At 42.3% G+C, this 17,519-nt stretch overlaps 1 protein-coding gene across 3 annotated transcripts in view; it reads right to left on the bottom strand.

Annotated features, from left to right (window-relative positions):
* SHLD2 (shieldin complex subunit 2) overlaps nucleotides 1-17,519 on the bottom strand; it is a 567,669-nt gene that overhangs the window by 321,522 nt on the left and 228,628 nt on the right. For all 3 annotated transcript variants that reach the window (XM_069240624.1, XM_069240626.1, XM_069240625.1), the window contains one exon: nucleotides 11,032-11,139. In XM_069240624.1, coding sequence (XP_069096725.1) covers nucleotides 11,032-11,139 — 108 coding nt within the window. The remainder of the gene's footprint in view (nucleotides 1-11,031; nucleotides 11,140-17,519) is intronic.

Here is a 17,519-nt window from a genome sequence, read left to right as displayed (position 1 = left end):
ACGGGCCCAACGCATACTCTTTGGAACCAGTCTTGCCGGCTTTGCGTGGAGAAAACTGACACATCCCCATCTGCTGTGGGATCGGAACCGACACATTGTCTTGGCTGAACCCCGCATCTTTCCCGATGTTGATGTAACCAGAATCAAGGTACTTTTCTTTCAGCTGGCCTAAGAGAGTCCCTGTACCCAGCCCGTGCTCCATCGTGGTTGGTCTGAACCTGTGGCTTTGTCCCTGTCCAGCACAACCAGATACCACCAATTGATGCTTCTTGATTCTTAGAGCTTTTCTACAGTTTATTGTTTACAAATTCATAAGTCAAGTTCTACTTATTGGATTACTGTTGTTTTGATCTTGTTTTATTTATTAAATTAAGTTTTACTTTTCAAACCAGGTGTGATATTTTTTGTGTGGCGTTTTCAATGTTTTACAGTTTGAAGTGTTGCACAAATACTTTACACATTGCCTCTTAAGTTAAGATTGACTGCTCTGTGCCACCCTACCAGAGGGTGAGAATTGTGGTTCCTGCTTGGACAGGGTGCATATCTTTTCCAACCAGAATTCCAATTTCTAAAATGCAATATAGGCTTGACTTAATTAGATTCCTTCAGACATGTGTAGCTAAATCGCAGTGAAGCCAGGAAAGCACATGGCATCATTCAGAGGGTAACTAACCATGCACTGTAAACTGAAGAGCATAATTTTGCAATCTGGTGTCAAATGTCAAAAAATTCTATAAACTTGATTTGAATTAGATATAATGCTGTGTGAACACAAGATCAATCATTAATGATGGAAGGCCGTGTTTGCAAAACCGGGCAGCAGATGGGTGGACATGTCTATCAGCTGAGTACACAGTGCTGTTTAACTGCTGGAATACTGCCCATAATAAATATTCCCTCCACTAACCTTGAGAATTAAAGTATGAGGTGAAATCAAATGCTGCAGAATAGAACAGTTTAAAAGGGGATGCCACAAAAGCAGTTCAAGAGCAAAGGCAACACATTACAGAACACATTACAGTTATGAGTGAAAAGCACATTCTTAGATTTGTGCCTCTCATTACAAAACACAGGTAAAAAGATCAAAACAAAGATTATAGCTTACAGTATGAGCAAAGCGTTCAATAATAAAGGAGTATACACGCTCTGTTGCAAGACTGCGGATATCTTTCTTATAGAAATCCAAAGGGAAGTGTGTTGTATTTGCACTTGTCTCTGAATGGTGTTTCAGGAATGTTCTGGAATGAAAAAAGGAGGAAACAGTTGCTTGTAGTGTTGTCTGTCTGCTTCCTCCTGCTGCGCACTATTTATTGATAAAACAACTGACTACATCCTTTGTGGTAGCTTCTTTGGGATCCTTTGCTGATGACGTCACTGTCTTCCAAAGAATAATGCATCAGTTATTCCGTAATGGGCCTAATTTGACTCATTTCCAAGACAATATCCTTATCTTTGGCAGAGATAAGGAAACTCGGGAGAAAGCATTAAATAAGGTGTGGGGCTTCTTGCAGAAAAGTGGGTTGATTATCAAACTGGATGTTAGAAATGGGGTCTTTGGTTGGCAGTCAGGTTACCCCCCTGTCCAAGCAAGGACCATCACTCTAGTCAGGGTAAAAGAGAATCACCCTCAGCTAACCCCTGCTTATCCCCTTGGTAGCTTGGCAGAGCAGTAGGCTTAACTTCAGAGTGCTAGGTGTAAAGTATTTGTACCAACACACATTAATGAAAACAGTACAACATGACACAACACAGGTTTAGAAAAATAGAAAATATTTATCTAAACAAAGCAAGACCAACACGACAAAAATCCACAATACACAAGTCAAGTTATCACTGAAGATGGAAAAAGAGTCTTCATGTAATTTTAAACACACACTAACACTGTTGGCGTGAAAATGTACCTTGAGCGCGTCACAAATAACCCAGCATGGGCGAGTGTGCGACAAAAACCATGCAGGGCAGGTTGCGAGCTCACCAGCCTCCGTCAGTGATGCTGTGCGTCGTTTCTCCAGCCCTGGGCCTCGATCTTCGGGTCGCATTGCAGGCGAGTGTTGATTTTCAGCTGCGAAGCCGGGGGTGTGTCGATTTTTCACCCGCATCTTTTCCCCGCACGGCATTCTGTGCGTGGATTTCCTCCTCTTTGGCTGCCAGCTTCTCCTTTCAGGGTCCCAGGAACTAGATGGGCACACTTGGCAGAGTAGGAGTCTCTCCAGAGACTCCAGGTGCTGGCAGAGAGAAGTCTTTGCTGTCCCTGAGACTTCAAACAACAGGAGGCAAGCTCTAAATCAAGCCCTTGGAGATCTTCACAAGATGGAAGGCACACAAAGTCCAGTCTTTCCCCTCTTACTCTTGCAGAAGCAGCAACTGCAGGATAGCTCCACAAAGCACAGTCAGAGGCAGGGCAGCTCTCCTTCCTCAGTTCTTCTCCAGGCAGAGGTTCCTCTTGGTTTCCAGGAGTGTTCTAAAGTCCGTGGTTTTGGGTGCCCTTATTATACCCATTTTCTCCTTTGCAGTAGGCCTTCTTCCAAGCAAAGTCTCTCTCTTGAATGTGAAATCCTGCCTTGCCCAGGCCAGGCCCCAGACACTCACCAGGAGGTTGGAGACTGCATTGTGTGATGGCAGGCACAGCCCTTTCAGGTGTGAGCACAGATGGCTCATCAGGAAATGCAGACTACACCCCAGCTCCCTTTGTGTCACTGTCTAGTGAGAGGTGCAACCAGCCCAACTGTCAAACTGACCCAGACAGGGAATCCACAAACAGTCAGAGTCACAGAAATGGTTTAAGCAAGAAAATACTCACTTTCTAAAAGTGGCATTTTTAAACACACAATCTTAAAATCAACTTTACTAAAAGATGTATTTTTAAATTGTGAGCTCAGAGACCCCAAACTCCACATAACTATCTGCTCCCAAGGGGAATCTACACTTTAATCATATTTAAATGTATCCCCCATGTTAACCTATGAGAGGGACAGGTCATGTAACAGTGAAAAACGAATTTAGCGTTATTTCTCTATCTGGACATATAAAACACATTACTAAATGTTCTACCTTAACCATACACTGCACCCTGCCCTTGGGGCTACCTAGGGCCTACCTTAGGGGTGCCGTACATGTAAGAAAAGGGAAGGTTTAGGCCTGGCAAGTGGATACTCTTGCCAAGTTGAATTTACAGTTAAAAACTGCACACACAGACACTGCAGTGGCAGGCCTGGGACACAATTACAGAGCTACTTGGGTGGGTGGTACAACCAGTGCTGCAGGCCCACTAGTAGCATTTGGTTTACAGACCCTGGGCACCTCTAGTGCACTGTACTAGGGACTTACTTAGTAAATCAAATATGCCAACCATGGATAAACCAATCAACCATACAATTTACATAGAAAGCATATGCACTTTAGCACTGGTTAGCAGTGGTAAAGTTCTCAGAGTTCAAAAGCCAACAGCAACAGGTCAGAAAAAATAGGAGGAAGGAGGCAAAAAGATTCGGGATGACCCTGCATAAGCAAAATAAGTCCAGCACTGGAGAAAGGTAAGATTAGTGTGATGTGTGGTGTATAGGGTCATTGGTTGGATGAGAATGCTGCATCACCTACAGCAATTTAGGATGCCCCTTCTCCGTTGATCAAGGATCACCTACGGTCATTCCTTGGGTTGGCAAAATATGAATCTCATTTTAAACCTATATGTGTAGATAAGACTGTATTTATGAGACAACCAATGCTAAAATACTGCAAATATGAGTGGTGTGATGGATGCAAGATTGAATCTGCCCAGTTGAAAAACGATATTGCATCTGTCCCTGCCCTGAAGCAATTTTGTCACACTTGACAAAAGTGTAATTTGCACAGATGCCAGCAGTGTGCCCCTGGGTTCTGTCTATACAGAGATGGAAGAAAAGTCACCATTGCTTACACATATAGACCCTGGAGTGATGCAGAACTATCATACTCCACCACTGAGTGCGACACACTGACTTGCTGGTGGGGTGTTAATCACTTTGGGAAGTTTTGTGGGGAACTGAATTTATCATATGCACTGACCTCAGTTGATGTACTCACTACAAAAGGTTCAACCAAGGAATCTGCTAGAATATCACGTTGGGTGATGTTAGAATATTCTTACAAATAAGAGTATGTTCCAGGGAAAATAAATATTTTACCAGATTGTCTGTGTGACGATTACCAGTTAAGGATCAGGAGGAATGTGTAGTGAATGAAGGGGAATTGGTGGTGGCTTCAGTTAATGCAGTTGCTGAAGGTCGAATTTCACATGAGGTGAAAATACAAGCAGTGAAGGATGATGTGGTATTGCAGGAGGTCATGAAATATGCATTGGAAGGATAGCCAAGAAAGGGTAAGGGATCTGATTGTGCTGAGAATAATGGTCACATACGTACTGAACTGTTAGTGGTTGATGACATATTGTTGAGTGGTGAAGTGCTGCTAGTGCCTGAGGCAGTGAGAGAGAACATTCGGACATCGGCTCATTAGAGCCATATTGGTATGAATGCGACCAATCGCAAGATAAAAGTGCAAAATAGGCAGCCGGCTTTGAACCAAGACAGACAGAAGTTTAAGAAATTGTACACCGTGTGCATGTAGTGACAGACAAATCGAGAGGACTTGTTGCAAGTGATATGATGGATGCCCCTTGGGAAAAAATTAGGATAGATATTTCAGCGCCTTACAATGTTCGGGGAGCTGAACCGAAGTATGCCATTGTTGAGGTGGATTATCATTATAGGTCCTGGAAATTAAATTTACCAACCAAGTAACTACACATGATGGGATTTCTTTCCTTGAAGAAATATGGGAGACAGAGAGGGTACACCAGAGATTACAGTGATATATAATGAGGTGCAATTTGTTTCACAGGACTTGAATGATTTTTAGATGACGTGGGGGTGCACATATTCGCTCATCTGTTTATTACTCCAAAGGGAATGGTCTGGTAATGAGGCGGAAAAGGACGCTCAAGAAAGGATTGTAACTAGCAGTGTGCCAAGGAAGAATTGTGAAGAAACGCTTTTAACAAATTGATATGGGCATTTCACACTACTCTGAATAGTGCAATGGGAAAGAGACTTTTGAGGTAACGAAAGGTAGAAAACCAAGAATGCAGTTATCAAAAGGTGTAGAGAAAGGCAAGTTGTGTGACAGTGACAAAAAGAACAGCTGGGAAATTGTATTGGGTTTGGTAGAGGTGTGTGTGCAAGAAATGGACCCAAAGGAAGGAAGGAAGGAAGGGGTTATCATGATCTTCTGGCCCCTTCCAAGTGAGAAAGGTAACTTGCATGCAGGACTGCTGAGTGATGGGTAATGTTCGAACTACAAGAAAGTGACGAAATGATCAATATGTCTCACAAAACATTTTGACCAAGGTCACGGAAAGCGTGGTTAAGATATACATACTACCGATTTCCACAAAAGTTGCATGAGGAATGAATACGTAATTCTCCAAAATGGTCCAAGGATTATGAAATGTCCTAGATCAATTGACTTATATCTGTAATGGTTTAGTAATTTAGAAGGATGTTAACGCTACTGCTGTAATATGATTTTATACATTTATCTTATTTTTTACTTTCAAATTATTTGTTGTTCATTCCTTTTAATTTATTTCTTACTTAAGGAGGGAGTTGTGTTGCATTCGCACATATCCTTGAATGTTAGTACGAGGGGTGTTGACTGGCTGCTTCCTCCTGGTGCGCAGCATTTATTAATAAAACAACTTACTTCATCCTTCATGATAGCTTCTTCGAGATCCTTCAAAGGAGATTATTACATTGGCAGTCTGGGAAAATATATTGTTTATTATTTATTTTGTGGTATTTTGTTCAGTGCTCAGACAACTTTGCAGCCAATTAAGCACCCTTCACAATAACCTGGGCAGGGTGAACAATTTGTACAGTATAAGGCTTTGGATGGCATTACTTACTGAAGATGATAGAACTACTGTGCATTCGACGTGGCATGTGGTGGGCCAATAGGTTATCACTTGTAACCAACAACATATTAATTTTCAAATGTTCTTCGAATCTTTAAGTATGAGATGGAAGGGGAGTGCCAGTGAATTGGGCTTTACAAATAGAAGTATTTGTCTGGATTTCAGAGAGCTGACTACAGGCATTTAGTTGCCTATTATTTCGAGACCTTTAGCAAGATAGTCTGGGGCTCTTGCATGTACATCCTTCTGAACTATACATAAGGTTTTGAAATTCAGTCTTTCCCATATGGTTAACCAATGGAGTGCCTTCGATTGCTGATGTGTGCGCAACCAGTTGACGAGACTCATAATGTATGTTTGTAGTTAGTAGACTCTTTTTTACTATAGCCCCATGTAGATGCATTGCAGAAGTCCAATATTTATATGCTACTGTTGAACAAGGGAGATGTGGCTGGGATAGTTGAGCAAGAGAGGGTACTCAACTAGACAAAGGCGGTACACAACTCACTACACAACCACACAGATTGGAGATGATCACCCTTAGGTTTCTTGCTTTGTGTGGTTTGAAAGTGATGTCCCTTTGGATAACCGAAGGCAATATGGTCAGTTTCGACAAAAAGCTGGATCCCTGCCTTGGACACATGCAAGCGCAACATTAGTGCAGCTGTACTTATATCTTTCCCAGGCAGGAAGTATCTTGCTAGTGCATGTAAAAATATTGTCTTTTAAAAACGTTTGCTATTTTACTGTTGTATGAATTTGTCGAGGGTACTGGGCTTGTGCAATTCAGGGCGTTGCAATTCTCTCTGGTTCCACCCCAAAGGTGCCAATTTTGTTAGGATGCGCTATAGTTGTTGGAATTTGGGTCTCCCTAATAACAGACAAAAACAGAAAAAGCCGCAGATGTCCAGAAGCTTACTTTGTGTGTAAACATCTTGTGTTTTAAATACTTCTGCTATTTTTACTGTTGTATGAATTAGTGGAGGATGCTGGGATTGGAAGCAGCTCAAAACTTTTAATCCGCTTTTAATTCTTTGGGTTTTGCAATTCTCTCCATTCCCACAACAGAGACGCCATTTTTGTTAGGACGCACTCTAGTAGTTGGAATTCGGCTCCCTCATAACAGATAAAAGTGGGAAACGCCGCCGGCATGCCAGAGGTGCGCCAAAAGCAAGCCCATCTGCACCCAGATTGCGTCCAGTGCCAGCCAGGCTGCCTGTGAGTCTATTAAGCCTCCTACCACGTTAGCGTACTCTAAAGATGATTTAATGGCAATTACAAATCAGCTAACCTTGCCGCGCTGTAGCCACAAATTTAATTTAAGAACTCTACTGAGCACTTTTGCCAGGACTATCTGTCCATCTTGTGGCTTTTCCTTCAATTCCCTGCATGAGTTGCATGAGTCTAATTTTAAGTCACCTCTGGCTGGGAATATCTACGCCGGCAAGGATCAGAAGGGAGCCTCACTTTTGGCCATCCTAACCACGATGCCGGTCCCTACTTAAACATTCTTTCGAATTTAGTGAATTACTCACAGGAAATAAATGGGAGCTTCTTTTCCTGACAGAAAGAAGCTCTCAGACCCTTCTGTCCCAGATATCGCTCTTTCCATCCTGGCTGTTTTCCGAATCCAGCATTAAATAGAGAGGATAAACAAGGTGGACGGTGGCAATAGTGTACAGAGACTCCTACCAGTGCTTTAATTCCAAACCCCTAAATATGGGCGCCATTAAGGGCCTCTCTTTTACAATCACTACAGACCCCTCCTTCACGGTCTCAGGCAACTACTTTACAGACCCCCCACCCCCCACAGCTGTTCATCTGAACCACTTAACCTACTAATGGACTTGATAGGTCACCTTGATATTCTCCGCTCACACTTCCTGTTGCTAGGCGACTAACCTACACATAGATCATCCTAACTGCTCTTCTGCTAAACATTTCCTATCGACTTTAGAGGGGTTTAACTTAGTCCAACATGTGATGGGGCCAACCCATAAGGCCGGTCATACACTTGACCTTATTTTCTCTCATACATTGAATATTCACATAGATCCAGTCCTCAAACTAAGTTGGTCAGATCACTTCGTGGTTCTTTTTAAAATTGGCAGGGCCTGTCCTAAGATACAGCAGCCCTCTTTTCAGAAAGTCTCCAGGTCATGGAGACATGTATCTGAACCACTGTTCTTGGAAGCACTACAGGCAACTCTCAGGTGCATTATGCCCTGACCTGGTCAGGGCGAATAACTGGCTGTTCTCAGCCCTTGACTGCATCGCTCCTTTACAAGCAGTTTCTCAATGGAGATCAATTCCTTCTGTTCCTTGGTTCAGGGACGCTTTAAAAGAAGAAAAGTCACACTGCCAGTACCTGGAACACAGGTGGAGGAAGTTTGCAACTTAAAAGCTGAAGCAATTTACAAAAAGGCACTAAATACCTTTCGTAGTGCAGTTAGCAAGGCACATAAAGAGTTTATTTCATCTTCTATTGTTGCCACCTCCAATAAACCCTGCAAACTTTTTAGGGTGGTGAACTCTTTTTTTGTCACCTAATGCCTCTCAACATAACGTGATGGGAGGCACTCTCGGAATTCTTCTATAATACAATTCAAGTGATTTACAACAAGTTTCCCCCAAGAGGCTCCCAATCAAGTATAGGAATTATGTTCCCAGGCCACTGGTATCCTATTTTGATCCCCTCATCCTGGAGGACTTGTCTATTCTACTGCCGAGCTGCAAATCTGTGTCACTACTTGACCCATGCCCATGGATATTTTCAGGCTGGCTGCACCCAGGATCAATCCCGTCTTGAATAAATTGATGAACGCATCGCTGGAGGCAGCTATAGTGCCAGAGAGTTGGAAGCAGGTCATGCTTCTACCTCTACTTATAAAAAGCTTATGCTGGATACAGCCTGGAATCCGCATTCCTGGAAGTTGATGAATTCATCAAGAACAACCTTGATCAGGGACTGGTAGCCATGGTTGTCCTCTTGACTTGTTAGCAACCTTCGATATAATCTACCATTTCATTCTCCTGGATAGTTTATGGAACACGGGCATCCAAGGCCTATCTTGGGCTTGGCTCAAGCTCTATCTGGGGGGCAGATCACAAACACTCTTTCTCCCTTCCATCACGGAGGCATGGGGTGTAAAGGTCATCGCACAGACCAACGATAAGCAGTTGATGCTCTCATTCTAGGAGAATTGACAGTGTTCAAGGGATATCTGAGGGCCACTAGCAAATAGATGTATGTGTGCCGCCTCAAACAGAATTCTGACAAAACAGAGATAATCCTTTTTGGTACTGACAGCCACCTAGAGGCCTACAACTAGCGACCATCTGAGCTAGGTGCCCACGCACCCTCCCATCTGTGTCAAAGTGGACTCCAACTTATCTTTCGAACCTCAGGTTACAGCTGTGTCAGCCAGTTGCTTCCTCACGCTGAAATCAATCAGGAAGTGTATACATTTGGTTCCTGAGAAAAACCGTAAATCTGTCATTCATGCCTTGATAACCTCAAAACTTGATTACACGACTAGCCTCTACCTAGGCCTACCATCTTGTCTAATTGATCGCCTGCAGATCATTCAAAACACCGCAGCTCAGATGATTCAGAAGATTCCGGCTTGCTCCTCTGTTGCAGCCTCCTGGCGTAGCCTTCATTGGATGCCTACTGGTAGCTGTATCAAATTTAAAGTCCTAACATTTGCCTACAGAGCTTGCAAGCAAAAAGGACCCTGCTTTCTAAGAAGATTGCAAGCCTGCCAACAGGAAAGATCACTGTGTTCAAATGGATGAAAACATCTTCCTGTTACTAGGATCTGCAAGGCAAGAAAAGGTGGTCGCTCCTGCTCCTTCATGACTGCCAAACTCTGGAATTCTTTGCCTTCGACTCTTCTCTTTGCGCCCACTGAATCCGTTTTTCGAGAACGTCTAAAGACCTATTTGTTTGATATATAGGCCTCTGGTTCTGGGTTTGTTCAATTGCCTGTTGTACTTTTAGCCACTAGCAGCGGGGCACCTCTCCAGATGCAGCTGCGCGCTTTATAAATTCTATTGCATTGTAGTGTATTGGAGTGGTCTCGAGATCAAACCTGTTTCTTCACATGTAGAGGTAATTTTGAAAACATACAAATAGTTTCCGATGCTTTACACATTTTCAATATGTGGGACATTTATACTTTGACCAGGATTTACTATAGTGCAGGCATTTGTGGAACAAAGCAGGAGATGTTGGCAGTAGAGGAACATTCTGGCATTGTGTGTCTGGTTTTGCAGGAAGGATAAAAAATGTTGATGGAATGTCTCGTATGCGGCAAAGTAAATTAAGATCACGTAAGGTCGGAAATTAGCCAAGTGGCAGGAGTTGGCTTTGTCAATGCTTGTTGTTCATGAGTTTTGCAATACGTTATTGTAGGGGAAGCGACGTGCACCTTTCCAATATAAAACAAAACATTAGACAAAAGTAAAAATACTTTTTGCCTCAAAATGAGCTCATTGCCATAGTAGTCCCTGGCAGTGAAACGAACTATTTTGTGCACTGTGTTCTCCTTGTGATAGTAAAGAGTGCCATAACTCACATGGAAGTTAGCTAGTGGCTGAAGTGGGAAGACCCACTTCACCATCCTGCATGCTGTTTTGAGCGGGATAAGACTGTGACTGTCACAACAACAAACCAGTAGATTAAGAGGCATGGCTGAAAGTCCCTATATAAAATTTTAATAAAATGAAACAATCTGGTATAACACCATCTTTACTAGTAAAGGAATAAGTTGGGTGAACGGCAAAGTATGTCGGACATGAGAAGAGTGCTTAGCAACAGACAGTGATTCGTGCTTGCAATGGCATAAGGGATGTTAGCTGTGGAGATTTAAAGTTATGGGTTCAAACAGTCCTTCATACATTAATCCATCAATGATTTAAACCCTCTGTTAAAATGTGCTTCTGAAAGACAACTTTCTATCCTGAGCAAACATATGCTAAGAATTCAAAAGGGACTGGGGATTTTAAAATTTAGCATATGTACGAATTAACTGATTGATGTAAAAGTTGGTAGGCTCAAGCTGCGTTCTTGATCTTACATTCAGCTGGGTGAAGTGCCGAGCAGCTTCCGAAGTTTAGTAGCCTGCTCCCAGTGGTTGACTGCAGTATTGTCTCTCTGTTCCAGCTGTCCTCACAGACGGTGACATCTAGAACAAAATAAAGATGTCAACAGAAGGGAAATATAATAACACAAAAATTCAAACGTTAGATAAGATAGATTCAACTTTTCTCTACCAAACGGGTGGTAACCACAAATGAAATTGTATTTACTTTCATTTTATATGGTGTTACTAGGAGGAACAAGAAACAAAACAATTGGTTTAGCCAATGAGTGCACAAGGCTAAAATTATTTTTTTTAATAAATATTATGTTTTTCTACTTCTAGGAATGTGACAATGTCCAAAAATATATATTTTAACCATGTGGCAAGTGAATGCTTGTGGTTCTACCACACATTCATAGCATCAGTGTTTTTTTGAGCCAGTAGTTGTCGGTGGGGACCATGGCACTTATTTTTGGAGACCGGCACTTATTTCCTGCCTCAGATATTTGCCCAGTGCAAGAGAGGGGAAATACACAGATCGGAAAGACGGAGGAAGGGAAAGACGGCAAAATCGTTACAAAGGGTGAAGCCAGGAACCCGTACGAGGGAGAAAAGGGGGCGTGGAGTGTCTTGTAGTGGATTGAAGACTATCAGCCTAAGTATTAGGCACACTCACGCCGCGGGCATCTGAGCAGCACTCTTTCTTTCACAAATTAAGTACTGCCTAGCATGTTCATTATTTTCCAAATGTTACATGAAATAGGAATAATTAGGCTAATGCATATAGATTCTTGATAATTAAACATTTCTATTTGAGAATACAACTATTAGGTGCTACTAACACAAAGTTTGTGGAAAATTTGAGACTGAAATAACGCTTTGCCGCGTCATGTTTACTGTTTATTTTAACAAGTGTTCAACTATCTCTTGGGCTTAGGCATGTTTAATGGTTATTATAACATTGTTCAACAATCTCCCAGGCTAAAACTCTGTTACAGGCTTTAGTTTGGAGAAGAGCTTCGAACCAGGTGATCGGACATGAACACCGACATCCACCAAAGGGTGCTGTATGGTGGCTGGCCTTCTGGCCACCCTGCTGCTTGTGCACTTATCCACAGCCTTTGAACCAGATGGGAGGTTTGCTTTCTAGACTGCACAACAGGACTTATTTTTCTGGAAACAGGTAAGCCAAGGCTACCCACCTTTGAAACTCAGAATTAGGCAAATTAGTTACCAACCACTTCACTCCAAAAATACTTTCTTTGATCATAAACATAATCATAAATGTACATAGGGAAACAAGGCAAACCAAAAATAGTACTGCTTAAAAAGGATAGATTTTAAAACATTGATAAGAGCATGAAACCTAAACATCTCGTTAACAAATTATAGGAAAGTGTATAAGAGCACACATTGTGAGAAAGTAGCCTCTTTCTAGCACGTTACCCCCCATTTTTGGCCTCCTTGTCCGTGTGTTTGACTGTGTCACTGGGATCCTGCTAACCAGGACCCCACTGCTTACACTCTCTCTCTCCTCTAAATGTTGTCACTGCATACTGGTAACCCAGTATTTCATCCCAAATTGGCATACTGGTCACCCCTTATAAGTCCCTAGTATATAGTACTTAGGTACCCAGGGCATTGGAGTTCCAGGGGATCCCTATGGGTTGCAGCATTAGATTTGCCACCCATAGGGAGCCCATGCAAAGGCTTCTACATGACTGCCATTGCAGCCTGTGTGAAATGGTGCATGCACCCTTTCACAGCCTTTTACACTGCACCAGGTCACTTATAAGTTACCCATATACCAGACCTCCCAACCCTGAAGGCTGGGTGCAGAGTACCGGTGTATGAGGGCACCCCTGCACTAGCACAGATGCCCCCACGTCATCCAGGACCATTTTCCCGGACTTTGTGAGTTCAGGGACGCCATTTTACGTGTGCTCTATACATAGGTCACTACCTATGTACAGTTTCACAATGGTAACTCTGAATATGGCCATGTTTGGTGTCAAACATGTTGGAGTAATACCCCAAGGCTTTTGCAAACATTGGTTGTATGATTGCATGCACTCTGGGGGCTCCTTAGAGGACCCCCAGTACTGCCATTACAGCCTTCTGAGGTATTCCAGGCCACCCCAGCTGCTGCCACCTCACAGACAGGTTTCTGCCCTCCAGTTGCTTGAGCAGCTCAAGCTCAGGAAGGCAGAACAAAGGATTTCCTTTGGGAGAGGGATGTTACACCCTCTCCCATTGGAAATAGGTGTTACCCCCGCTCCCCAGCACCTTGAGACCCTACCGGGTGAGTAGTGCGCTTAAGAAATTTGTTTGATTGACTGTTTGATTGATTACAGGCATGGGAGGGGTAGCCTCCAAGAGCTTCTGTAAATGCTTTGACAGATGGTGCCCTCCTTTCATAATCTAGTCTACACCGGTTCAGGGAACCCCAGTCCCTGCTCTGGCACGAAACTGGACAAAGGAAAGGGGAATGTCCACTCCCCTGTCCATCACCACCCCAGGGGTAGTGCTCAGAGCACCTCCAGAGTGACCCTGGGTTTTGCCATCTTGGATTCCAAGTTGGCAGGGCACTCTGGGAGCATCTAAATGGCCAGTACGAGCAGGTGACTTCAGATCCCTCCCCTGATAGGTGCTTACCTGTGTAGCAGACCAATCCCCCTATTAGGGATATTTAGGGTCTCTCCTCTGGATGTTTCCTCAGATTCGGATTGCAAGACTCCAGCAGGAATCCTCTGCATCCTTCACTTCACCTTCTACCAACAAAATTGCATCTGGACCCTCTAAGAACGCTGCAGACTGCAACAAAGAAGCAAAGACGACTTCTGCAACATTGTATCTTCAGCTACTGCCAGCAACTGCAACTGTTTCCAGGTTGTGCATCTTCCGAGGACTACCTATCTTCAGCCTCAACCAGAAGAACAAAGGAATCTCCCTTGAAGTAAAGGAGTCCCCCCCCTGCTTCAGCAGGCACCCCTCTGCAGTGCCGACCGGTGGCTTCGGTCCACTATCCTGAAGAAGTGCGTGGATCCAGCAACACAGGTGGTGGACTAAAATGGTCCTGATGGTCCTGAAGTCCAGCTGTCCAACTTTGGTGGAGGTAAGAGCTTGCCTCCCCACGCCAGACAGTACCCCCGTGCACTGTGTGTTTTGCAGCTGCCAAGGCTTGTTGGCATCCTTCTACGAAGTTCTTCGTACACCGAGCAGCTCCGGCCCCCAGCCTCCTGCGTGGTTCTCTGGCGGCATGGGATCCCTTTGTGAAGTGCTGTTTTCTTACACTTCCAGTGCCCCTCTACACACTAAACTTGCATAGGTGGGAAACCTACTTTCGCATTTCACTATTTTAGTATATGGTTTGTGCTCCCCCTAGGCCCATTTCGAACTCTTGTGATTTTCACAATTTCCACTGTTTTCTATTTCTGCATTCTAGTGTATATACTGTGTATAATACTTACCTCCTAAAGGAGTATAGTCTCTAAGGTATTTTTGGCATTTGTGTCACCAAAATAAAGTACCTTTATTTTTGTAACACTGAGTATTTTCTTTCATGTGTGTGAGTACTGTGTGACTACAGTGGTATTGCATAAGCTTTGCATGTCTTCTAGTTAGACCTTGGCTGCTCATCCACACTACCCTTAGAGAGCCTGGCTTCTAGACACTGACTATGTTCCATTAATAAGGGATAACTGGACCTGGTATAATGTGTAAGTACCTTAGGTACCCACTACAAACCAGGCCAGCCTCCTACACACATGCAATGCATACTGACAGACCTCATTATCTCGAAGAAGAATTTAACAATGGCCCAACAGCATGACAAACTACATCCTCATTTAGCATCTGTGAAAAACAGAGGGCAGGTCAGCATTGCCTAAAAATGTACCAGAAGGATTAAAACCGGTGTGAATTAAAACAATAAAATCTGCAAAAAAAGACTAAGTGCAAGTTATAAAGAATTTAAGTTTTTTGGCTTTGATTATTGTGAGCCGAATCCACGAGGTGGCAATAGGGAACTGGCTCTAAGGAGGAGGGAATCCACTTGGATTATGCAGTTAGATACTGTAGAATGAGGTTTAAATACAGATTATGGGTTGGAATACTTTCTTGGTGACCAATAGGGGATGTCTCTATAGAGAGACGATTATGAAGTCTGAAATAGCTTTATTATCACATTGCTGAGCATGAGAATTTCTATGGGTTACTTTTGGTTTCATTGATGTTTCTCAATATATTTTACTAAACAATTACTGATTATGAATACTTTAGATGATTACTTTGGTATAGGCTCTATAGAGAAATGACAACGTTTTTATCTTAATTTTAGAATTTATCTTTTGAATTTTATTGATAGAGTATGATAAATAAACAACATAAGCGGATTGGGTTCAAAATTACATTACTTAAGTGTAAGTATGGATTTGGTGAGTACAATATTTTAATCTGTTAATCTATATACTGCACTGAATATCTCATATATTCAAGAAATATAATTGAAGAAAAATAGTAATATTAGGTTGAATATAAATATTACTCGTATTGACTCTTATGAATCGGGCTCCTCTCTTTGTGTGTGAAGAGGATTCCGATTTCGAACATTGCAGAATAGTCCGCCTTCTATTTTGTTGGTTCCAGGTTACGTTGAGAGTCCTTTGCCTGTTTCTCAGCAACCGCAGCCTTTTAAAGATGGCGCGGCAGAAAGATACACGGTTTGACAGAGTTTGGCGTACTCGCTGCTCAGTGCTATTACACTCGGATGAGACTGGAGAGGAGACACATAGGTACAGTGTATGGAAATCACTGGGTTTTTGGACTTTAAGGTATGAGAAATGCACCTCTGGGATTGATTACTGTTGTTTTATGACCTCAGGAGATGTCGGTTAACTTGGGAATACAATATATTTGAGGAAATATTACTACGGTCAAGTGAGCGCTATATAGCGTATAAAACACGGTTTTAAATATAGAACTTATGAGACAATGAACAAAACAAAGTCCTGTTTTCTGTACATTTTACATCTTTTAGGCCCAGATATATATTTTGATTAACAGCTGTGGGAATTAAACCTAACAATTGTAAGGTATTTACTAGGGATATAAGATTTGTCTAGCCTTGGGTTAGCGCTTTGGTTGTGCACAAGGTTTGATGCATGTTAATGGGGAATTACTAATACATATGGGAGCATACATTTTTTACTAGCCCTACACTTATTATCTATTATTTTAATTCTATCATTTTTATTTTTATTTTATTCCTTTGGTGAATAATATCACAATTGGGATAATTCAGGTACGTTTATCTTTTTAGGACACATCAATTATTGGAAATTATTGGAGTGCGGTTTCCACTCTAATGCACATTTACTTATTTTCACCAGGAAGGGTGATTTATATTTAGATTGCATTATATTGATTTGCTAATTATGGGAATATATTTGTAGGATGTCCTGAGGAAGTCGAGGGGCAATCCCCTGATGAAGCACGTGTTGACAAGCTAGCAGGATTGACGAATCAGCAGGATCATAAAAGCGATACTGTGACTATTATTTGAGGCATTATTGAAATATCAAATTACGTTTTGGGAATCGGATATTGGATTGTGTTTGAAATATTGACTCTGTTTGAACATTTAAGATGGAATCATTCTTTATGGAATAAACTTTTCTTTGATTTATTGGACATATTATATTTTGGATATATTCTTACACTGTTTGTTTTTGATTCATACGTGTGCCACTACATATTAATAGATTTGGATAACTTTTGAAAGTTATCAGTTGGGGCTTAGTGGGGGTGAAGCCCCGGAAGGTAGGCACCGTATATTACATTGGTTAGAATTTATTTGTGAAGAAGAGCGCCTCTTTTACCCATTGTCATCACCCTCTGTTTGTTCTAGACTAAGTGCAACAAGGTTGGGACGAATGCACATCACAAGGGAAGGAACAAATGGAGGACCTATCATATTGGATCCGTGGGAAACCGCAATTGAAAGCGTACGATCCTCAGTCTAAAACATGTCAACAGGGCCCTGTCCCAGTGTCTGGCATTCTGAGCAAGTAAGGCTCCGAGCCTGGCGATGTTTTAAGCACCTCCTATTCCCTAACAGAAAGTTTTTTCAATGCCGCCAGTTCTCTTTCAACTCGTCTTTTGGCCAAATATTTTGATTTTTCCAAGGATTTATCTAGGTTACATATAAAAGAAGGGTTATAAAAGAGGTACAAGAGCCCAAAGTCTTCTAAAACTGCTTTCACATGGAAGAGTGAAGGTATATAAAGACTTTAATAATAAGATGGTTTAAGCTGCTTGAGGGTTTAGTCAAACTGTAAGCCAAAAGGTAAGGGTGGCCAGTTTGATAGAATACTCTAAAAACCAGATGCCTGATTCCTCATGACATACATAACTGCGGCACGAGGGGGGAAGACAGAGGAAATAGCTGAGTCTGAGATTCTCCTCTATTTGCAAAGTGTATG

The sequence above is a fragment of the Pleurodeles waltl genome, chromosome 6 (genome assembly GCF_031143425.1).
Source record: "Pleurodeles waltl isolate 20211129_DDA chromosome 6, aPleWal1.hap1.20221129, whole genome shotgun sequence".
NCBI lineage: Eukaryota > Metazoa > Chordata > Amphibia > Caudata > Salamandridae > Pleurodeles > Pleurodeles waltl.
The sequence above is the reverse complement of the archived record's forward strand: the minus strand, read 5'-3'. Positions and strand labels throughout refer to the sequence as shown.